Source organism: Pristis pectinata, chromosome 9 (genome assembly GCF_009764475.1).
Source record: "Pristis pectinata isolate sPriPec2 chromosome 9, sPriPec2.1.pri, whole genome shotgun sequence".
Classification (NCBI taxonomy): Eukaryota; Metazoa; Chordata; class Chondrichthyes; order Rhinopristiformes; family Pristidae; genus Pristis; species Pristis pectinata.
This window is the reverse complement of record NC_067413.1, coordinates 34705564-34730437: the sequence shown is the minus strand read 5'-3', so window position 1 is coordinate 34730437 and position 24874 is coordinate 34705564. Positions and strand designations below refer to the sequence as shown.

The 24874-nt window shown below is 43.4% G+C and overlaps 1 protein-coding gene across 1 annotated transcript in view; it reads right to left on the bottom strand.

The window, feature by feature from the left end:
• Window positions 1–1699: 1699 nt before the first annotated feature.
• galr1a (galanin receptor 1a) overlaps window positions 1700–24874 on the bottom strand; it is a 61614-nt gene continuing 38439 nt past the window's right edge. The window contains exons 4-5 of the mRNA XM_052023267.1: window positions 1912–2045; window positions 1700–1738 (exon numbers count right to left, since the gene is read on the bottom strand). Coding sequence (XP_051879227.1) covers window positions 1720–1738; window positions 1912–2045 — 153 coding nt within the window. The 3' untranslated portion in view covers window positions 1700–1719. The remainder of the gene's footprint in view (window positions 1739–1911; window positions 2046–24874) is intronic.

Here is a 24874-nt window from a genome sequence, read left to right as displayed (position 1 = left end):
TCAGAGCTAACCAGTCTCTTCCCCATGCACAGTGTAGTTGACAACAGAAGAGGTTGCAGATGCTGGAACTTGCAGCAACACACAAAAAGCTGGAGGATCTCAGCAGGCTGAGCAACATCTATGGAGGGAAATGGACAGTCAACTTTTCGGGTCAAGATCCTGAAAGGTCTCAACAGTGTAGTTAGGTCTACCTCGCAAAGTGGGTACCACCTTCTGATGTGTCAAGTCTATTTATCCCTCATTCCCCATTTTGGTTGTACCCAAATGAATGATGATGGTAGAATTGGCCTCCCTCACATCTTCCTCCATCCCAGACTGCTCACAGCTCCTTAGATCTGTTGACGCAATCACTTCTTGCCTCCAGATACCCGCTAGGAAATACAGTGGAAATAAAACATTTTTCCTGATGAGCGTTATGACTAAGCAGTGTTTCTGTCAAAGACAAATAAAGCTGATTGTAAATGAGCCATGCCACAGAAGAGTTCATTCCTTTGTGTGTTAATCATTTCCAGTACTATACTCCAGACTTTTGTTCTAATTTAATAACATTTGATATTCCCACAAAGTAACACAAACAGCTATGAGGGCTCATCAGCTCTTTGAAACTCAGCATGTTCTTTGCTGGAACTGAGCAAGACGTAATTACTTTATGACTTAATTGCTTAAAAGCCTGCATTAATTATTTATTTCCCACATCAGTTCTACAGCTGGAAGCCCACTGTCAGACAACTTAATAAGGGGGAGTATGTTAAAGTGAGCCAGATAGTGCCTGGTCTTTACAGGCTACCTGCCCTGCTGAGCTCTGTGATGGGAAGACAGGTGTGCTGGGGGCACTTTAATAAAGGGATTTTCCTGCAAGCCAGATAACCATAGTGTCATTCCAACCATCAAGATAGCAATAGGCTTGGTAGCCTATAGGCCATAAGATCATAAGATATAAGAGCAGAATTAGGCCATTCGGCCCATCAAGTCTGATCCACCATTCAAGCATGGCTGATTTTTTTCCAACCCCATTCTCCCGCCTTCTTCCCCAACCCTTACCCTCCCCTTACCAATCAAGAACCTGTCAATCTCTGCCTTAAGTACACCTAATGACTTGGCCTCCACAGCCCTCTGTGGCAACGAATTCCACAGATTCACCACCCTCTGGCTGAAAAAATTTGTTCTCATCTCAGTTTTAAAGGGATGTCCCTTTATCCTGTGGCTGTGCCCTTGGATCCTAAACTCTCCTACTAAAGGAAGCATCCTCTCCACATCCACTATGTCCAGGCCTTTCAAGTGTTTAGGTTGCCGGTTTAGTATCCGATCTCCTGAACTAAATGGTAATTGGTAATTGGTTTATTATTGTCACATGTACCGAAATACAGCAAAAAGCTTTTTGTTTGCATGCCATCCAGACAGATCATTCCATGCACAAGTACCTCGAGGTAGTACAAAGAAAAAAAACAGAATGCAGAATATAGCATTACAATTCCAGAGAAAGTGCACTGTAGATAGATAATAAGGTGCAAGGGCAATGACAAGGTCGATTGAGAGATCAAGGAATCATCTTTACCATATAAGGGAGCTCAAGAGGTCCATTCAAAAAAGGTCTATTCAAGAGTCTTATAACAGCAGGATAGAAGCTGTCCTTGAGCCTGGTGGTGCATATTTTCAAGCCTTAGTATCTTCTGCCCGATAGAAGGGTGAGAAAAGAGAATGGCGATTGAAGTCATCAGCTCAAATCCCACCAAGGCAGCTGTAGAGTTTAAATTAAAGTAATTAATTAAATTTGTAATTCACTGTACCAGTGAATAAAAACATATCTAGCTCAGTAATGTCCTTCAGGGAAGGAAATCTGCCACCCTTACCTGGTCAGACCTAAATGGTCCCATATAGGACTAGGAATATTGTCTTCGATCATGTACTCACCCCTGGGTGGGACTTGAATGCACAACCTGCAGTGACAAGGGCAGAATTGATTCCCCTGAGGTTCTACGAGCAAAGTCCTGGGCACTTTCATGTGGTTCTGTTCCTTGTGATAGGGTCACCAGCCAGTTGCAGTTCTGCAGTGTGAAACACACGGGTCAGCTGTGGGCATGTCTGAGCTCCTGCTCTGCACTGCCTGAACCCAGTGGCTAGATGCACTTTACACTTGGCCCCTCAGTTTTACACCTGTTTGAATGGGATCACCACCTTCATTGAAAAGATAAGTTTATTTATTTCACCTTATATTTAGCTTAATTATGTCGCTTGATGTGTTTTAAGTAAAATTATTTTTATTATTCTAACAATTTTTTAAAATGTTGTCAATTACTCAAAACAACTCAGCAATTTTTAAGTGTCCATGTTTATCAAAGGTCATCAGGACAGTACTTGGGTCTGAGCCTCAGGATGTAACGTCTAGAAGCATGGACCCCTACTCTGCCTACTTTGCTCATGGGACAAGCATGGAACTGAGCGCTCAAGGTCATTGGGAGCCCAAGCAACTCCAAGACGTCATTACGCTGGGGATGGAAAGGGATAGGTCAAATCAAGCATTATCCAGCCCTACAACTCTTGTATTCGTTCCGTTGATACGGATTAAACTAGCTGAATATTTTCAATATATTACAGTTTTTTAAATCCCAAAGGTTTTCATTCAATTTTATTTTGACAAGCTCTGAGCTGTCACATCATTAATATGGTTTGGAAAATCTGATCCCTGGGTCGCTGTGAATTTCTGTTAAAAACAATTAAATTCAAAGTGTCGACCAATTATAAAATTGTACAAGCGAAATGCTCCAGAATGAGTTTTAACACCTGATTGACTATCGTAGCTTTAATTCTTACTGTTTCTGTGGAATAAGGATTGCAGTAAAAAGTTACAGGAAAGTTACAGTTACAGGTTACAGGTATGAGTCTTTTGCCATGTTTTCCAGGAGGACAGTGCAGAGGGAGTGCTGTAAGAGGTGCTGTCTTTTGGATGGGTTAAGAACCGAGGCTTTATTTTTGTTCTTGGCTGAAACAGCCTTAATTAAACCAGGCTGACTGACAGCTGGGCATGCTGTGAAGGGAGGAGAGGGGTCAGGAGTTAATGATCTCTGATTGTTGACAAAGTGCCTCATGAAGTGACATCCCTCCAAATCTCCAAACCCACAGAGAGTCAGGTATGAGTCAGGAGTCAAACTGTCAAATTTCACTCTCTTTGTGTTTTGCTAAGCCAATTATGAATTTTTTATTTGGGAACTATTAGTAACATTTCATAGAATATAGAATGGTACAGCACAGGAACAGGCCCTTCGGCCCACAATGTTGTACCAAACTAATTAAACTGGTAACTAAATGCCTGACTAAACTACTCCCTTCTGCCTACACAATGTCCATATCCCTCCATTCTCTGCACATTCATGTGTCTTTCATATTTCCTCTGAATATTGTCTTTCATCGATGAGCTTTCTATCCCCAAATAGACTATTTGGGGATAAATTAAAAAAAGTTAAAAACTGCAGATGCTGGAAATCTGAAATAAAAACAGAAAATGCTGGGAATACTCAGCAGAGGTTGTGGGGGCAGATATATTAGGGACATTTAAGAGACTCTTAGATAGCCACATGAATGGTAGAGAAATGGGAGGCAAGGGTGAACATTTGGGAGGGAAGGGTTAGATAGATATTAGAGCAGGATAAACTGTTGGCACAACATTGTGGGCTGAAGGGCCTGTACTGTGCTGTAGTTTCTATGTTCTATGTTCTATGTAGGTCAGGCAGCATCCGTGGACAAAGAAACAGAGTTAGCATTTCAGGTCAAAACCCTTTCTGAGACCAGGAGCATTAACTCTGTTTCTCTCTCCACAGATGCTGCCTGACCTGCTGAGTTTTTACAGCATTTTCTGTTTTCATTGACATTTCTATCATCTGCAGTTTTTTTGATTTCCCACAAAATGAATGCATGACCCAACAAGGATCCATGTTACATTAGATGTGTAAAAAAAAAGACATAGTCCTTTTTCCAAATGTTTTTTTTTCCTCCTCCTTAGTCACTTACTGGGCTCAGTTTCACGGGATATGCTTGTGCGTGGGTGAGTGTAGGGGAATCATGGATAGGAATAAGAGCCACAAACCCATTCCATCCCAATCTCCTCATTCTACAAAGAGGAGATGTTTGAGCATCAGGTATTTTACCCTGCACTAGCTCAGGGCAAGTTGAATACCTCTGATGCCAACCCATTTGATGTGGACTAAAGCAACTCTGATCCCAGCCACACTTGGCACCATTTGCTAGTTACCTAATGCCAACTGTGTGCCGCGCTGTTGGAGGTACGTTCTTGCACATGAAACTGACAACCCTTTCTACTCATTTAGGTTGACAAAGTCCCTTCTAGTTAAATCTTTATTTAGTCTTCTTCAGTCAAAGGAGAATAATCCCAGTCTCTTACAAATTTCTAGTCTCCTGAAACAGCAGATGGCCCTTGTCCTTCATATAATTATAATAACTATTCTTCTCAAGGATTTCAAGTCGAGTTTATTGTCATGTGCACATGTACAGGGAGGTACAGGTACAATGATTGATTGGATCAACATCACAATTGTGTAGATTCAAACAACACACAGAACATAAATATACATAAATTATACAAGACAGTGAAGAAAAAGACAATAGTGCAATAAAAATATAATCAGAAACAAATCCATGGTAGTGCAAGAGGTGGTCTGCAGTATTCCATTGCTGAGGTAAGATTAGAGTTGTGCAGATTGGTTCAAGAACCGAATGCTTGTAGGAAAGTAGTTGTTCCTGAACCTCACGGTGTGGGACTTCAGGCTTCTGTACCTCCTGCCTGATGGTAGCTGTGAGAAGAGGACATGACCCAGATGGTGGGGATCCTTAGTGATAGATGCTGCCTTCTTGAGGCAGCAGTTCCTGTAGATGCTATCAATGGTGGGGAGGGCTGTCCCTGTGATGGACTGGGCTGTGTCCACTACTCTCTGCAGCCTCTTGCTTTCCTGTGTGTTGGAATTGCTATACCAGGCCATGATGCAACCAATCAGGACACTTTCAACATGCATCTGTCAAAGTTTGTAAGAGTATTTGGTGACATGCCAACTCTCCTTAAGCTTCAAAGAAAGTTGAGGTCCTTCCTGACTCTGGTGTACAGAGCTCAACCCTATACCCCAGTTTAGGCCTGTCCTGCCACTTGTAAGGTTTTGGCATGACTTTGTCCCTTTATAGTTAAATATAAGATCCTACTGCAACTATCATTGAGTAAACCGTCATATTCACCAATGCAAGGATCTTTGTGGTGATGGACACATGAAGAAAAGATTTATGGAAATTTTTCCCCTATTTACTCACAGGATGTGCATTGCCTGGTGTTAATTGTGAATCCCTGATCAGAGGAGACGCTTGGTATTGGTATTGGTATATTATTGTCACTTGTACTGAGGTACAGTAAAAAAATTAGTCTTGCATACCGTTCATACAGATCAATTCATTACACAGTGCACTGAGGTAGTACAGGGTAAAAACAATAACAGAATACAGAGTAAAGTATCACAGCTACAGAGGAAGTGCAGTGCAGGTAGACAATAAGGTTCAAGGTCATAACAAGGTAGATTGTGAGGTCAAGAATCCATCTCATCGTATAAGGGAACTGTTCAATAGTCTTTTAACAGCGGGATAGAAGCTGTCCTTGAGCCTGGTGGTATTTGCCCTCAGGCTCCTGTATCTTCTGCCTGATGGGAGAGGGGAGAAGAGAGAATGTCCTGGGTGGGTGGGGTCTTTGATTATGCTGGCTGCTTCACCAAGGCAGTGAGAGGTATAGACAGAGTCCATGGAGGGGAGGCTGGTTTCCGTGATGTACTGGGCTGTGTCTACAACTCTATGCAGTTTCTTGCAGTCTCAGGCAGAACAGTTGCCACACCAAGCCATGATGCATCCAGATAGGATGCTTTCTATGGTGCATTGCTAAAAGTTGATGAGTGTCAAAGGGGACATACCAAATTTCTTTAGCCTCCTGAGGAAGTAGAGGCGCTGGTGAGCTTTCTTGGCCATGGCTTCTACATGGTTGCACCAGAACAGGCAATTAGTGATGTTCACTCCAAGGAACTTAAAGCTCTCAACCCTCTCAACCTCAGCACTATTGATGTAAACAGGTGATGTAAACAGGTGCATGTACATCACCCCTTTCCTGAAGTCAATGACCTGCTCTTTTGTTTTGCTGACAGTGAGGGAAAGGTTGTTGTCATGACACCATGTCACTGAGCTCTCTATCTCCCTCCTATACTCTGTTATTTGAGATACGGCCCACTATGGTGGTATCATCTGCAAACTTGTAGATGGGAGTTAGAGCAGAATCTGGCCATGCAGTCATGAGTATATAGGGAGTAGAGTAGGGGGCTGAGGACGCAGCCTTGTGGGGCACCAGTGTTGAGAATCACCATGCTGGAAGTGTTGTTGCCTATCCTCACTGACTGCAGTCTGTTGGTCAGGAAATCAAGGATCCACTTGCAGATGGAGGTGTTGAGTCCCAGGTCTCGGAGTTTGGTGATGAGTTTGCTTGGACTTATAGTATTAAAGGCGGAGCTGTAGTCAATAAACAATATTCTAACATGGGTGTCTTCACTGTCCAGATGCTTCAGAGATGAGTGTAGGGCCAGGGAGATGACGTCCGCTGTAGACCTGTTTCGTCAGTAGGAGAATTGCAGTGGGTTGAGGTTGTCTGGGAGGCTGGAGTTAATGCGTGCCATGACCAGCCACTAGAAGCACTTCATGATGGTGGATGTCAGAGCCACCAGGCGGTACGTAATAAGGCATGTTACTTTGTTTTTCTTAGGTGCTGGGATGATATTGGTCTTCTTGAAGCAGGTGGGAACCTCAGATTGAAGCAGGGAGAGGTTAAATATGTCTGCAAATACCCCCTCCAGCTGATCAGCACAATATCTGAGGATATGGCCAGGGACACCATCCGGGCCAGATGCTTTCCACGGGGTCACTCTCCGGAAGACTGATCTTATGTCCTCAATGGTGACTACGGGTTCAGGTGCATTGGAGGCTGTCAGGGTGGGTGGTGACAAACAATCCCCTTCTGTCCAAAACGTGCATAGAATGCATTAAGCTAGTTGAGAAGGGATGCACTGTTGTTGATGCTGCCCAACTTCATTTTGTAGCCCATTATAGCATGCAAGCCCTGCCACAACTGACGGCTGGTCTGGGACTCGATTTTGGACTGGTATTGTCTCTTGGCATCTCTGATAGCTTTATGGAGGTCGTATCTTGATTTCCTGTAAAGGTCAGGGTCACCTGATTTGAATGCTGCAGTCCTCGACTTCAGTAGGGAGTGGATCTCCCGGTTCATCCATGGTTTCCTGTTTGGGAACACCCATAATGTCCTCTTTGGTACACAGTCCTCCACACACTTGCTGATAAAGTCCATGATGGTGGTGACATACTCATCTGGGCTGGCAGCTGAGTCTTTGAACATGGACCAGTCCACTGTCTCAAAGCAGTCACATAGAAGCTCATCTATTTCCTCAGACCAGCACTGTACAACTTTCTGTACCGGATCCTCCCGTTACAGATTCCTTTTGTATGCAGGGAGAAGGAGCATATTCTGGTGGTCCAATTTACCAAAGTAAGGGCAGGGGGTGGCTCGGAAGGCATCTTTAATGGTTGTATAGCAACGGTCAAGGGTTTTAGGGCCCCTGGTGGGACAGAAGACATGTTGGTAGTACTTTGGTAACACACTCTTGAGGTTGGCCTGGTTGAAGTCACCCGCAATAATGTGGCAGATAGTATGGGCGACACTTCACCGTTAGATATTCCAGCCTGGAATATCTAACGGTGAAGCTTTGCCCATACTATCTCCCACAGGAGTTCACTTCAGCTATCCTGATGGCAGTCTACATCCCACCCCAGACGAACAGTCAGGTGAAGCAGATGTGAGCCACGTTTCAGTGAGACATAGCACACAGCACTCCCTCAGTTCTCTTTGGTAGGTCAGTCTTGCCCTCAGTTCATCAACTTTGTTCTCTATGGCCTGGACATCAGCTAGTAGTATGCTGGGGAGGGAGTCCACGCTGCTTCAGTCTCACCTGCAGCCCAGCCCTCTTACCATGCTTCTGAGGTAAGTAACTGTGATTCATCGGTCCTGGAAGTCCTGGAGTGAAGCCACCTGGTAAGTGATTGCTTAAGGACAGACCTGGAAGACCTGGAGCAGATTCACCTGGACTGGAAGGTAAATGACTGCTTGAGAAAAGACATGGAAGACCTGGAATCGATTAAGCTGGCCTGTGAGGTAAATTGTTGTTCCCAAACAGGTCTGAAGGCCCTGAAGAGGAGTGGTCTGCCCTAGCAGGTAAGTGGGGGCGTCTAGGGGGACCTTGGTGTTGGGCCCCAGCATCGGGCGTCCCTGCAGCTCGTGCTTCGAGTCGGGTTGGGACTCGGGACTCGGCCTCCACAGGTCGGGCCCCATGTTGAGTCAGGCCTCAGGACTCGGCTTCCACTGGTCAGGCCCCACGGCGGGTCGGGCCTCGGGACTCAGCTTCCACTGGTCAGGCCCCACGTCGGGTCGGGCCTCGGGGCTTGGCCTTTGTTTAACAGTCAACCAGATTAGGAGTAGTCACATAAAGGCCAAACTGGGACAAGTAAGCATGGCACATTTCTTTCCTGAAGAATATTAGTGAATCAGACAGGTTTCAAATACCCATCTGACACCTAGATAACCCTTAATTCCAGATTTATTTGATTACTTGAATTAAATTCCCCAGCTGCCATGGTGGTACTTGAACTTCTGTCTCTTGATCAATTGTCCAGAACTGACAGCTGCTGGTTCAATAGCTTAATCACTACGCTTCCATCCACCAGCAGCATTGGTTTCTCTATACAATCATAGAACACAGAACATAGAACAGTACAGCACAGGAACAGGCCCTTCGGCCCACAATGTTGTGCTGAACCAATTATATTAATAATAAAATGCCCAACTAAACTAATCCCTTCTGCCTACACAATGTCCATATCCTATCATTTCCCTCACATTCATGTGCCTTTCTATGAGCTTCTTGAATGCCCCTATCATATTTGCCTCCACCACCACCCCTGGCAGCACATTACAGGCACCCACCACTCTCTGTATAAAAAAAAATCTGCCTGTACATCTCCTTTGAATTTGCCCCCATCACCTTAAATACATACCCTCTGGTATTAGATATTTCAACCCTGGGGAAAAGATATGGGCTGTCTACTCCATCTATGTCTCTCATAATCTTATAAACCTCTCTCAGATCTCCCCTTAGCCTCTGCCGCTCCAGAAAGAACAACCCAAGTTTGTCCAACCTATCCACAAAACACATGCCCTCTAATCCAGGCAGCATCCTGGTAAACCTCTTCTTCACCCTCTCCAAAGCCTATAATGAGGCGACCAGAACTGAATGCAATACTCCAGATGCAGCCTAACTAAAGTTTCATAAAGCTGCAGCATAACTTCCTGACTCTTGAACTCAGTGCCTCGACTAATAAAGGCAAGCATCTCATATGCCTTCATTACCGCCCTATCAACCTGTGTAGACACTTTCAGGGAGCTATGAACTTGGACCCCAAGATCCCTCTGCTTATCAATGTTGTTAAGGCTCTTGTCATTAACAATGTACTGTCTCTTTACATTTGATCTCCCAAAGTACAACACTTCACATTTGGCTGGGTTCAACTCCATCTGCCATTTCTCCGCCCATATCTGCAACAGATCTATATCCCACTGTGTCCTTTGCTATTCACAACACCACCAATCTTTGTATCATCTGCAAATTTACTAACTCACCCATGTACATTTTCATCCAGGTCATTTATATACATCACAAACAGCAGAGGTCCCATTACAGATCCTTGAGGAATACCACTAGTCACAGACCTCCAGATAGACTAAGTCCCATTGACTACTACCCTCTGTCTTCTACAGGCAAGCCAGTTCTGAATCCAAATGGCCAATTCACCTTGGATCCCATGCATCTTAATCTTCTGGGTGAGCCTCCCATGAGGGACCTTGTCAAATGCCTTACTAAAATCCATGTAGACAACATCCACAGCTCTACCTTCATCAATCACCCTCATCACCACATCAAAAAACTGAATCAAGTTAGTAAGGCACAACTTGTCCTGCACAAAGCCATGCTGACTATCCCTAATTAGTCATGTTTGAGGCATGTTACTCAATTGTTTTGCTGTGTGTACAAGATGAATAAAGAAGTGAATCAATCCTGAATTTAAATCTCAAAGGCAGATAATGTACAAATATATATTATATGCAAGCCACAGTCTTACTTAATCTTCACTGGTTAGGTTATATCTCATACAGTTGCAATGAAACACACTGAAGCAATAGATAGAACAAAGAATATAGAACATGGCAACCCAGAACAGGCCCTTTGGCCCACAATGTTGTGCCGACATTTTATCCTGCTCTAAAATCTATCTAACCCTTCCCTCCCACATAGCCCTCCATTTTTCTATCATTCATGTGCCTAACCTCTTAAATGTCCCTAATGTATCTGCCTCCACCACCTCTGCCGGCAGCGAGTTCCATGCACCCACCACTCTCTGTGTAAAATACTTACCTCTGCCATCCCCCATATACCTTCCTCCAATCACCTTAAAATTATGTCTCCTCATGTTAGCCATTTTCACCCTGGGAAAAAGTGTCTGACTGTCTACTTGATCAATGCCTCTTATCATCTTGTACACCTCTATATCAAGTCACCTCTCGTCCTCCTTCGCTCCAAAGAGAAAAGCCCGAGCTCGCTCAACCTATCCTCATAAGACATGTTCTCCAATCCAGGCAGCATCCTGATAAATCTCCTCTACACCCTTTCTTCCACATCCTTCCTATAATGAGGCAACCAGAATTGAACACAATACTCCAACTGTGGTCAAACCAGAGTTTTATAGAGCTGCAACATTACCTCGCAGCTCTTGAACTCAATACCCTGACTAATGAAGACCAACACACCATACACCTTCTTAACAACCCTATTGACCTACGTGGAAACCTTGAGAGATCTATGGACATACACCCCAAGATCCCTCTGTTCCTCCACACTGCTAAGAGTCCTGCCATTAATCTTGTATTCTGCCTTCAAATTCGATCTCCCAAAGTGCATCACTTCACAATTTTACATGTTGAACTCTATCTGCCACTTCTCAGCCCACCTCTGCATCCTATCAATGTCCTGTTGTAATCTACAGCAACCTTCTACATTATCCACGACACCACCAACCTTCGTGGCATCTGCAAACTTACTAACCCACCCTTCCACATCCTCATCCAAGTCACATAAAAATCACAAAGAGCAGGGGTCCCAGAACAGATCCCTGCAGAACACAACTAGTCACTGACCTCCAGGCGGAATACTCTCCATCTACAACCACCCATGGGTGAGCCAATTCTGAATCCATACAGCTACGTTTCCCTAGATCCCATACTTCCTGACTTTCTGAATGAGCCTTCCATGAGGAATCTTATCAAACACCTAACTAAAATCCATATACACCACATTCACTGCTCTACCTTCATCAATGTACTTTGTCACATCCTCAAAGGATTCAATCAGGCTCATGAGGCATGACCTGCCCCTCACAAAGCCATGCTGACTGTCCCTAATCAGCCTATGCTTCTCCAAATGCACATACATCCCATCATCTTCTTCTTTGTCTTAGTTTTTCCCAAGATGTGGACATCACTGGCATTGATTGTCTCTCCCTTATTAAGCCTGAATGAGGAGGCACTTAAAGGTCAACCTCACTGGTGTGTAGGGAGTCTCAAATTGGTCATACAAGGTAAAGACAGCAGATTTCCCCAAAGAACTGCAGTGAAATAAATGGACTGTTACACCAATCAACTTGCCAATACTGAGAGTAGATACAAAATCATGAGAACATCACAAGATCACAAGACAAAGGAGGCCATTCAGCCCATCAAGTCTGCTCCATGAGCTAAACCAGAACTATTCCTACCTAGCCCCAATTTCCCGCCTTATCCCCATACCCCTTGATACCTTGACTAATTAGATACCTATCTATCTCCTCCTTAAACGTCCCCAGTGATTGGGCCTCCACAGCTGTACATGGCAAAGAATTCCATATTTTCACTACCCTCTGGCTAAAGAAATTTCTCCTCATTTCTGTTTTAAATCGGTACCCTCTGATTCTAAGATTGTGCCCTCTAGTCCTGGACTCACCCACCAAGGGAAACAGCTTAACCACATCTACTCTGTCCAGTCCTTTCAACATTCTAAATGTTTCTATAAGGTCCCCTCTCATTCTTCTGTACTCCAATGAATACAGTCCAAGAGCCGACAAACGCTCATCATAAGTAAGCCCTTTCATTCCGGGAATCATCCTCGTAAATCTCTTCTGAACCCTTTCCAACATCAGTACATCCTTCCTAAGATATGGGGCCCAAAACTGCACACAGTACTCCAAATGAGGCTTCACCAGTGCTCCATAGAGCTTCATGAACACTTCCCTACTTTTATACACCATACCTCTTGAAATGAATGCCAACATAGCATTCGCTTTCTTTACCGCCGATCCAACCTGGTGGTTAACCTTTAGGGTATCCTGCACGAGGACCCCCCAAGTCCCTTTGTACTTCTGTACTTTGAATTTTCTCCCCATCTAGATAATAATCTGCCTGTTTATTTCTTTTTCCAAAGTGTACAACAGAACATTTCTTAACGTTGAATCTCATCTGCCACTTCTTTGCCCATTCTCCTAAACTATCTAAGTCTCCCTGCAACCTTCCTGTTTCTTCAATACTCCCTACTCCTCCACCTATCTTGGTGTCGTCTGCAAACTTAGCCACAAAACCATTTACTCCATCATCCAAATCATTGATGTACAAAGTAAAAAGAAGCGACCCCAACACCGACCCCTGCGGAACACCACTAGTAACCAGTAGCAAACCAGAACAGGATCCCTTTATTCCTACCCTTTGCTTTCTGCCAACCAGCCAATGCTCCACCCATTCTAATATCCTACCTGTAATTCCATGAACTCTCATCTTATTAATCAGCCTCTTGTGCGGCACCTTGTCGAAGGCCTTTTGAAAGTCTAAATACACAACATCCACAGCCTCTCCCTTATCCACCCTACCTCAGATTTCCTCAAAAAACTCCAATAGGTTGATCAAGCAGGATCTTCCCTTCACAAAACCATGCTGGCTTGGGCCTATCTTGCCTTGCACCTCTAGGTATTCCATAACCTCATCCTTGAGGATCAATTCCAATAACTTTCCCACCACCGATGTCAGACTAATAGGTCTGTAATTTCCTTTATGCTGCCTCCCATCTTTCTTATACAGCGGAACTACATTTGCGACCCTCCAGTCCTCTGGAACCATGCCAGAGTCTATTGATTCCTGGAAAATTATCACCAATGCCTCCGCAATCTCTAAAGCCACCTCCTTCAGAACCCAGGGGTGCATCTCATCCGGTCCAGGAGACTTACCTGTCTTTAGTCCATTTAGCTTCCCTGGCACCTTATCTCTAGTAATCTTGACTGAACTCAGTTCTATCCCCTGAGACCCCTGACTATCAGGTATATTGCTGATATCCTCCACAGTGAAGACCGATGCAAAATACTCATTTAGTTCCTCCGCCATCTCTCTGTTATCCATTATAATCTCTCCCGCACTGTTTTCAATTGGTCCTATATCAACCCATGTCTCTCTTTTACTCTTCATATATTAAAAAAACTCTTAGTATCGTTTTGAATGTTATCTGCCAATTTCCTTTCATAATTCATCTTTTCTTTCCTAATGACCTTCTTTGTTTCTTTCTGTAAGTTTTTAAAACTTTCCCAGTCTTCTGTTTTCCCACTAATTTTTGCTTCCTTGTATGCCCTCCTTTTTGCTTTTATTTTAGCCTTCACCTCTCTCGTTATCCACAATTGTGCCATTTTCCCATTCGTAATCTTCCTTTTTCTTGGAATATATCTATCCCACATTTACCTTATTTCTTGTAGAAGTTCCATTCATTTCTGCTCTGCCGTCCCTCCAACTAGCTTACTTTTCCAATCAATTTGGGCCAGTTCCTCTCTCATGCCACTGTAATTTCCTTTGTTCCACTGAAATATTGACACATCTGATATCAGCTTCTCCTTTTCAAATTTGAAACTGAACTCAGCCATATTGTGATCGCTGGTTCCTAATGGCTCCTTTACCTTTAGTTCCCTAATCACCTCAGGTTCATTACACAGCACCCAATCCAAAACAGCCGATCCCCTGGTGGGCTCATCAACAAGTTGGTCCAAAAAGCCATCCCGTAGACACTCAACAAACTTGCTCTCCTGAGATCCACTGCCTTCCTGGCTTTCCCAATCCACCTTCATGTTAAAATCCCCCATAATTACCTTGACGTTGTCTCTCTGACACGCTTTTTCTATTTCTAGCTGTAATTTATAATCCACATCCCGGCTGCTGTTAGGGGGCCTATATATAACTGCTATTATTGTCCTTTTACCCTTGCCATTTCTTAGCTCCGCCTATAAGGATTCCACTTCTTCTGTCCCTATATCCCTTCTCGCTATTGATTTTATATCATTACTAACCATCAGGGCCACACCACCCCTTCTGCCTACCTGCCTATCTTTCCTATACACTGTGTACCCCTGGGCATTCAGTTCCCAATCACATCCGTCATTAAGCCATGACTCAGTGATTGCCACAATGTCATATTTTTTAATCTGTGGCTGTGCCACTAGATCATCCACTTTATTCTTAATGCTACGTGCATTTAAATATAGTACATTTAGACCAGTATCTGCTACCGATTTCACTATATTTCTATTGTTCAGCAAATTATCCTGTCTTTTCACCTGCCTGTCCTTCTTACCATCTTCACATATACCACCAGCTTCTACCCCACTGTTATCAGACTCTTGGACAAACTTCTTATATGATAAAGGTGAACTCTTGTTTTCTCAATCTACCTCGTTGTTCACCCTGCACTTTATTTGTCTACCTGCATTTCACTTTCTCTGTAACTGTAACAGTATATTCTGCATTTTTTTTTCTCTTTTGTACTACCATGATGTACTTCTGTGAAAGTATCAACAATGAAGCACAACCTCTGAGCAGAACACTGATGCCTGCAACTGTTGTCTGCATATTGCAGCTTGACCACAAAGGTCTGCAGACCCTTTGTTCTGCAGTATGGTTGAACAGCTTCCCATTAGTTCCTAAGTTTAGCTCCACTCTTGCCCAAAACGTGTTGAAGTGAGGTGGAACGTTGAGACAAGAAAGATTGATAAAAGTGTTGGGGCAATGACACAACCTTGTTTGAACCAATACACTATTGAACTTCAGTTAGCCAAAACAACACTGCAGTTTAAGCAGTTAAACTCACTCTCCCTTGCTATATTCTCTTGAGTAGAATAGGAAGAGGTATGGCAATATAAAAACGATAGGCTGCAAAGCATGAGCTAGGTATTCACCCTTTCTGACTGACATACAGTAAAGGTTTGGATTTATGCACTCAGACATCCCAAAGTACTCATGAAGTCTAACTACTGCTGTAATCAAGGAAACATAGTGAATAGCTCATGCACAGCAAATGATAAATTAGCTTCTCCAGTGATGCTGATTAAGAGCTAACTGGAACAACAAACAAAATGCTGGAGGAACTCAGTGGGTCAGGCAGCATCTGCGGAGAGAAATGGACAGTTGACATTTTGGGTTGAGACCCTTCATCTTGATAACTTTTGGGCAAGACATCAGTGCTTCTTTTATCAGAACATCATCACCTGAGCTTCAAGCTCCAACCATGAGAACAGACAGGGCCTTAATTTTAAAACAGAAAATGCTAGAAAAACCTCAGCATGTCAGCCAGCATCTTTGGATAGAGAAACAGTTAATATTTCAAGTCAAATATCCTTCATCAGAACTGAGAAAGAGAGAAGACAAGTTAGTCTAGGTAGTAGAGAAAATGTGGGATAGCAATGGATGGAACACATTACACAGATGAAGGAGCTTCACTGTTCATTTAATGGCTACATTAATTCACCCTATCACAGCAATTCCCTTTGTTTCACACAGCACCCTCCCTGCCTTCTCTGTGAGCTAGATTAATTGCTTCTCCTTCCACAGATACTGCCTGACCTGCTGAATTTTTACAATATTTTCTGTTTTTATTTCAGATTTCTAGCATCTACGGTTTGTTTTTTGGATTTTCATTGTCTTGATTTAAGAGTTCAGCCCTTGGCATCTTTTCCTGAGTGTCTGGAACCCACCACAGTCTGATACAGCAGCAGCTGGGGTAACCACCAAGCCAAGCTCAACACAAGTCACTCTATGACTCAACATCCTGATTCACTACCCTCTTCACTCACCAGCAACACACAGTGCAGGACTGCAAAAAAGCTTTCCAGACTTAAACAAAACATCAAGTCCACTGCTCCCTGAAAGTGGCAGCACAAGTCAATAGGGTGGAAAAGAAGACGTATGGCATTTTGCTTTCATTAGCCAAGGAAGTGAGTTCAAGAGTCAGGAAGTTATATTGCAGCTTTATAAAACTCTCGTTCGGCTGCATCTGGAGTGTGCATTCAATTCTGGTCGCCCCATTATAGGAAGGATGTGGAGGCTTCGGAGAAGGTGCAAAAGAGGTTTACCAGAATGCTGTCTGGATTAGAGGGTATTTGCTATAAAGAGAGGTTGGACAAACTAAGGTTGTTTTTTCTGGAATGGCAAAGGCTGAGGGGAGACCTGATGGAAGTTTATAAAATCATGAGAGGCATAGGTAAAGTAGACAGCTGGTACAATCTTCCCAGGGTCAAAATGTCTAATACTAGAGGCCATTCATTTAAGATGAGGGGGAACATTCAAAGTAGATGCCCAGGCAGATTTTTATTATACAGAGAATGGTGGGTGCCTGGAATGTGCTGCCAGTGGTGGTGGTGGAGGCAGAATCAATAGTGGTGTTTAATAGACTTTTATATGGGCACATGAATATGCAGGAAATGGAGGGATATAGATCATGTGCAGGTAAAAGGGATTAGGTGTTATTAGCTTAATTAGTTTGGCACAACATCAGGAGCTGAAGAGCTGTTCCTGTGCTGTACTCTTCTATGTTCTATTTTCAAGGGGTTAAGTTTGGAACCACATGAGGACTTCTCATCAAGATATTACAGACTCTTCCGTAAATATAAATCTCTAATTTTATTTTCATATTTATTCTCCGCTCAAAAGACAAAGTGGTTTCTCTATGAAACCTCCTCGTAGACAGGAGGTGAAACTAGCCCGGTGGAACTGCGACTGGAATAAATGCGGCCAATTTATCTGCGCCCCTGCTTGCTTGAAGTTCTGTCTTCCCATATAGACATTTCACTTGTTGTCATGGCAAACATGCTGCAAACAGTGAAGGAAAAAGGTTTGTGACAAGCTGCATTTACTACTTTAAACAAACTTTAAAACTTTGCTAAATACTGCTATTGAGCAAAAATATATTTCCTTTCAAAGCTTCAGATAATTTCATAAAATAGATTTTGAGCAAGAAGTTAATTAAAAGTCTCGTATTTTCTTATTCTCTTTTACACTTTTATTACAAGACCTTAATATAGTCATAATGAAAAGTGAATTATATAAGAGGAATTAAATTACAGGCAGCAGGTGGTTGACTAGTCAGAAGGAACAGCAGGTTTTTTGGTTTTGCTTTCAGATTTTTTGGAATACAGTTCAATCTTGTCTCATTTTACTTGATCACTCATAGGATATGGACATCAACAGGACAGCACCTAATGACCATCCATCACTGTCCCTGAGAAGGTGGTATTGAGCCATTTTCTTGAACCATTGGTTGGTGTGTTCAAGGTGCTCCCACAGGACTGTGAAGTAGCATTCAAGATACTGAGCCAGCATTGTTGAAGAAACAGCAAGATAATCCCACTGAACTGCTCAGTGGGGAACTTGAAAGTGAGATGATTCTATGCACCAGCTCTGCCCTTGCCTCTGTAGATGGGTTTGAGATGGGCTTTCTAAGAAACCTTAGCAACTAGTTACATTGTCCCTGGTTGGTAGTATACATTGGAGACACTGTGCAACAGTGGCAGATGGGAAGCCAATCAAGTGGGCTGCTTTATTCTGAGGTTGTGCTTATTGTGCAGTGTTGGAGTTGCACTCGCCCAGGTGAGTCACAGCCCTGGTGTGAGCCTTGTGGGTGGTGGAAACACACTGGGGAGTTAGGAGGTGAGTCTGCTTTTGAAGACACAAGATTTAAGTAAAATGAAAACATTGGAAATTTTCAAAAGCAAACAAGTATATTTTAATCTCCAGAGAGGGTGCCTGTGATAGAGCCCAAGAGAGACTGAATTTTGCAAATGGTGTTGGTAGCAGCTGTTCTCTCTGCCCCTCTCCATTCTCTGTAAGTTAAAACACACTTGCATTCAAACTTTTCTCAGTGCTGGTGAAAGGTCATCATTTGAGCTACTAGCTCTGTTTCTCTCTCCACCCCCACAGATGGGCCCTAACCCACTGAGTATTTTCAGCGTTCTCTGTTTTTATTTCAGATTTCCAGTGTCTGCAGGTTTCCATTTTTTAACAAAATTCAAGTTCTGCCCCAGCTAAACTTTATTTCAACGATCACACTCAGGATATTGTTGGAAGAGCACTCAGAGATGGTCAAGGAGATTTGGAGATAGGTGCTTGTTGACGTGGATGTTGCTTATCGCTTAGCAGCCCAGATCATGTTGCATGGACAACTTTATTCTCTGAGGTAACAAAAAATCAGCAGGAGGAACTCAGTGGATTGAACAGTATCTGTAGGGGGAAAGGAATTGTCGACGAGTTGTCAAATTTCAGGTGGAAACGTCGACACATGTCCTGATGCAGGTGTTGACCTGAAGTGTCGATAATTCCTTTCCCCCAGCAGATGCTGCTCAACCCACTGAGCTCCTCCAGCAGAGTGGTTGTTGCTCCAGATTCCAGCATCTGCAGTCTCTTACATCTTCACTTCCTGAAGTGTCTTGAATGCAACTGAATGTTGTTCATCATCAGCAAATATCCCAACTTCTAAACTGATGAAAGAGATGTTGTAGAAGAAGCAGTGCTTTGACCTAGGACATGGTGCTGTGGAATTTCTGCAGCTATGTCTTGGGCTCAGACATTGGGCCTCCAACATTTACAACCATTTTATACAATATGAAGTAAAGCTTTACGTAATGGAGAGTTTTCCCCTTAAATTCTGTTGAATTACATTTTTATTAGGGGTCCTTAATTCCATTCTAGAATTAGTATTGGTTTGTAAATTGTAAGTTGGTTTATTATTGTCACATGTACAAAGGTTCAGTGAAAAACTTTGTTTTGCATGCCATCCATACAGATCATTTCATCACATCAGTACCGTGAGGTAGTACAGAGGAAAAGCAATAACAGAATGCAGAATATAGTGTTACAGTTACAGAGAAAGTGCAACGCAGGCAGACAATAAGCTGCAAGGCTGTCGTGAGGTAGACTGTGAAGTCAAGAGTCCATCTTATTGTACAAGAGATCCATTCAGTAGTCTTATAACAGCAAGATAGAAGCTGTCCTTGAGCCTGGTGGTACGTGCTTTTAGGCTTTTGTACCTTCTGCCCAATGGGAGTGGAGAAAGAGAGAATGTCCATTTATTATTGTCAAATATACCGAGATACAGTGAAAAACTTTTGTTTTGCATGCCAGACAGATGATGCCATATGTAATTACATTGAGGCAGTAAAAAGAAAATAGAATGCAGAATGTAGTGTTGCAGTTACAGAGAAAGTGCAGTGCACGTTCAAAGTTCAAACAAAGTTCAAGGGCCACAATGAGATAGATTGGGAGATCAAGAGTTCAAGAGTTAATCTTTTAGTGTATGAGAGGTCTGTTCAAGAGTCTCATTTTGAATCTTCTGCCTGATGGGACGGGGGGGGGGGAAGAAGGAAGGACTGGGGTGGGAGAGGTTCTTGATTATACTGGCTGCTTTCCTGAGGCAGCGAGAAGTGTAGAAGGAGTTAGTGGAGGGGAGGAGTTCGATAAGGTGCCGCATAAAAGATTTTTCCATAAGATAAAGATGCATGGAGCTGGGGGTAATGTATTAGCATGGATGGAGGATTGGTTAACCAATAGAAGGCAGAGAGATGGGATAAATGGGTGTTCCTCTGTTTGGCAATCAGCGGTGAGCAGGGTGCCACAGGGGTCAGTGCTGGGCCTGCAACTGCTCACGATATATATATGAATGACTTAGAAGAGGGGACTGAGTGTGGCATATCTAAGTTTGCTGTCAACACTAAATTGAATGGAAAAGCAAGTCGTGCAGAGGATGCAGAGAGTCTGCAGAGAGATAGAGGTAGGTTAAGTGAATGAGCAGGGGTCTGGCAGATGGAGTACAATATTGGTAAGTGTGAGGCTATCCACTTTGGAAAGAAAATAGAGGATCATATTATTATTTAAATGGAGTAAGATTGCAGCATGGTATTGTGCAGAGGGAGTTGGGAGTGATTGTGCATGAATCGTAAAAGATTGGTTTGCAGATGCAACAGGTTATTAAGAAACCAAGTGGAATGTTAATCTTCGTTGCTAGAGGAATTGAATTTAAGAGCAGGGAGGTTATCCTGCAACTGTACAGGGTACTGGTGAAGCTGCACCTTGAGTACTGTGTGTAGTTCTGGTCTCCTTACTTGAGGAAAGATATACTGGCTTTGGAGGTGGGGCAGAGGAGGTTCACCAGGTTGATTCCGGAGATGAGGGGGTTAGCCTATGAGGAGAGATTGAGTTGCTTGGGACTATACTCACTGGAATTCAGAAGAATGAGAGGGGATCTTATAGAAACATACAAAATTATGAAAAGGGTAGATAAGAGAGAGGCAGGATAGTTGTTTCCACTGATAAGTGAGACTAGAACTAAGGGACATGGCCTCAAGATTCGGGGGAGTAGATTCAGAACAACGATGAGGAAGAACTGCTTTTCTCAGAAAAGTGTATATGTGGGATTCTCTGCCAGGCCAGATGGCCTACTCCTGCTCATATTTCTTATGTTCTTATCAGGCTGGTTTGTGTAATAGACTGAGCTGCATTCACAACTTTCTGCAATTTCTTGTGATCTTGGGCAGAGCAGTTGCCATACCAAGCTGCGATGCATCCAGATAGGATGCATTCTGTGGTGCATCTATAAAATTGGTGAGAGTCACCAGGGACATGTCGAATTTCCTTCGTCTTCTGAGGAAGTAAAGGTGTTAGTGTGCTTTCTTGGCCATAGCTTCCATGTGGCTGGACCAGGACAAAATGTTAGTGATATTTACATCTATGTACCCCTTTTCTTCATATTTGTACCAAGGTGGTAACAAGGACTGGAGATGCATGATCATGATGTGGCGCAAACCAGTGCATCAGTTATCAGCTTACTGATTGATCCATTGTTCCTGAAGGTACTTTGATTATGTCTTTTATGATGCTCAGGTTTTCAACAGGGTGTGTTCATATTGTAGTTAATATCCTACAGAAGCACATGTGAACCACTCTACCCAGGTCTGCTGAGTCATATAATACCTGTTCCCTTTTGCAAGTCAACTTTCCTACCCAATCCCCCTATCTCTTGATTCCCTGGATTCTAAAATTCCATTGATCCCAACTTTTAATATACTCAACGACTGGTCATCTAGAGTTTTCTGAGGAAGAAAATTCCAAGATTAACATTCTCGGCAAAGAAATATTTTCTCAACCCAGCCCTTAATGGTTAACTTCTAACCCAAAACTGTGAGTATCCCTTCCACCAACTCCCATTCTCGGCTCTTGTAATCTAACCATACAATAGTCCTTCAATTTAATAGGACCTCTCCATCTAAGGGAATATATCAATGAAAATGTTTGATAAGTCACCAATATTCTGTGTCTTTAGGCCTTTATATTTCTCCTTTCTCAAGAAAATCAAAATCAGAACAGAAAATGCTGAGAAGACTCAGCATCTGTAGAGAGAGAAATAGAGTTTCCCTTTGGCAGAGTTCTTCGATCTGAAACATTAACTCTGTTTTTCTTTCCACAGATAAAATATTAATAATAATATTTAAAAGACCTCTGGATGAGTACATGGATAGGAAAGGTTCAGAGAGATATGGGCCAAATGCGGGCAAATGGGACCAGCTTGGTGGCTGTCACAGTTGGCATGTACGAGTCAGGCTGAAGGGCCTGTTTCCATGCTGTATTACTCTACGACTCTATGTTGCCTGACCAGCTGAGTGTTACCAGCAATTTTTATTTATCTCCAGTGAACAAAAGCAATCTGGTCCTGTAACCTGCTCTTTAATCAAATGGTCATACCAAACAAGTCCCTCAGAAGCTGCTGCAGACTTGATGTCCCTCTCTGCCGTTCAGTCAGTACACATCATCCCCGGCATTGAGGCCGGACTTAGTCAGTTCCATTGGACAAGCCATGTCACTAGCATGTCTGACATCCAAAACAGACCCTCTCTTCTGAATTCTGTCACAGGAAGGGTGTACAGGCTGTCCCCAGGTTACGAACACCCGACCTATAGACACCCCTATATACAAGCGAGCTCCCATAAAATTATTAAATTCAAAAGTCCGATGTACATACATACATTTGTTCTTTCAAACAGCAGGACTAGTTTCCTCCTCTCTCCCCACTTTTAGTAATTGTTCTTTCTTATCAGACTTAGGTGTTTTTGATGCTATTCATTACAATACTCTGGAAGTATGGTTACCATAGCGAGTGATTTTTGTGTATTTTACGATTTATGAACAAAATCAAATTATAGACATCTGTGAAAACAGAACCTGTTCATTACCCAGGGACAGCCTGTACAAAATGGACAGAGGAAAAGATTCAAGGATGTATTCAAAGCCTCACTGAAGAAATATAACATCCCCACTAAATCCTGGGAATCCCTGGCCCATGTCTGTTTGGGATGGCATTCAGACCTCCAGTCCATGTATCGGGAACACACAGAAGTCCTGTGTAAGTGTCAGAAGGAGCACGTGACCTCAAAGTCCGACCACCCACCCGCCCATCAGGCATCTCCTGCCCCATCTGTGGAAGAGTCCGTGGGTCCCCCATTGGCCTCATCAGTCACCTCAGAACCCACATAAACAGAATGGAAGCAACTCACCCTTGACCCTTAGGGACATCTTAAGAAGAAGACATATGATTATGGACACAGAAATTCCATAATCCCAGTTATGAGATCTTTGCTGGACTTTGTTTTATTTGTAAGGACACATGAAGGAAAAAAAATACACTATTACTTGCTGCAATTAAATGACATCTGTGCAGGTTCTGCAGACACTCACTGTACTAACACCAGCTCAAACATTTCAAAGAGCAGATGGTGTTTACTAGAAAGCTTTCTTGATCCCAAGGCAGCTTTGCCAAGCCTTTGTCTGATAATCAGGTAGCAAGGGTTGACATTTGAACAGTACACAAAAAGTGAATGCAAGATCAGCTTTGAAATTCACCTTGCGCTACATCAAGCATTCAATGTTTCAAGGTCTCCCAGCTCAAGGGTTCAAAGTAACATTTTAGACCCGGTAGATGGAAGTTCTGACAGGATATGGATGTGGAGTATTGAGATGAGAAGATCAAGACTATTCAGTTGAGAATGTTGAGAATCTTACTCTGAGGAGCCCTACATCTCATTGACTTGACTCTGTCCTCAACTCAAAGAGGGTAATCACTTCATCTCATTCTTCCCAAAAGACAACACAAAACTCCAATGATCTCATTGGTTGATACAACTGGCAGTCCATTATGAGGCCTAAGAGGATCAAATACCATGTTGAGTTAATATGTCTGGCTGAGAATTGGGTCTTCATGTGACTTTGAGTCCACCTGAAATCATCGAGTCACTTGAGGATGGTGATGAGGTCTCTCAGGCTAGGAAGTTTTATTGCGGCTCTGGATTCTGACAGCTAGAGACATGCTTGTGACCATTGTGCCCAAATGCTGTGGCAATAATAATGGAAAACAAGGTATTTGGCATCACAATGTCATTGCTGTCATATCAGTCCATTTGCATGACTCAGCCAGACAACATCATGCCCATGGGAAAATGTTGAACTGTCAAGGACTTACAGGAGTGCAGCCCAATCAAATTCCTCACATTGGAGAAGTCTGCCAAATAGGTAAGGGGAGATGCAACAACACCCATCAGTCAGTCAGCGTAGCTTGGCTGTGGTGTGGGAGAGCTCTCTGGGAAAGCAGCAAACCTTGCAGGGATGGTGAGAGTGCCTAGTACATCCCAGCTCACCCAAGGGCAACAGCAGGAGCTCCAGAACAACTTGCCTTGAACCACCTTCTCCAGTCTGGTCTTGGGAGGCTCCCTTTGTGGAGTGTAGGAGAACGAGGTGAGATCTTACAGAGGTGTGTAAAATTATGAGGGGCACAGTTAGGTGAAACGTGCACAGTCTGTTTCCTAGGGTTGGGGAATCAAGAACTAGAGGGCATAGGCTTAAGGTGAGAGGAGAGAGATTTAATATGAACCTAAGGGGCAACTTTCTCATCCGGGGGTGGTCCGTATATGGAATGAACTGCCAGAGGAAGTGTTTGAGGCAGATACACTAACATCATCTGAAAGGTATTTGGACAGGTACATCGACAGGAAAGGTTTAGAAGGATATGAGCCAAATGCGGGCAAATGGGAACAGCTTAGATGGGAATCTTTGTCGGCATGGACCAATTAGGCTGAAGGGCCTGTTTCCATGCTGTATGACTCGATGACTGCTCCAGCCTTCACCCACCTTCTCCAGCTTGAGCTCTGGGGCTCCCTACAGAGACTGCATCAACCTTGACCCAGCCTTATCCTGGCCTCTGGAGCCTCCCCATGGGGACAGAACCAGCCTGGACCTGACCTCTCCAGTGGCTATGATGTATTGACCTTGTTGCTACAACAGAGCCACAGCCTCCTT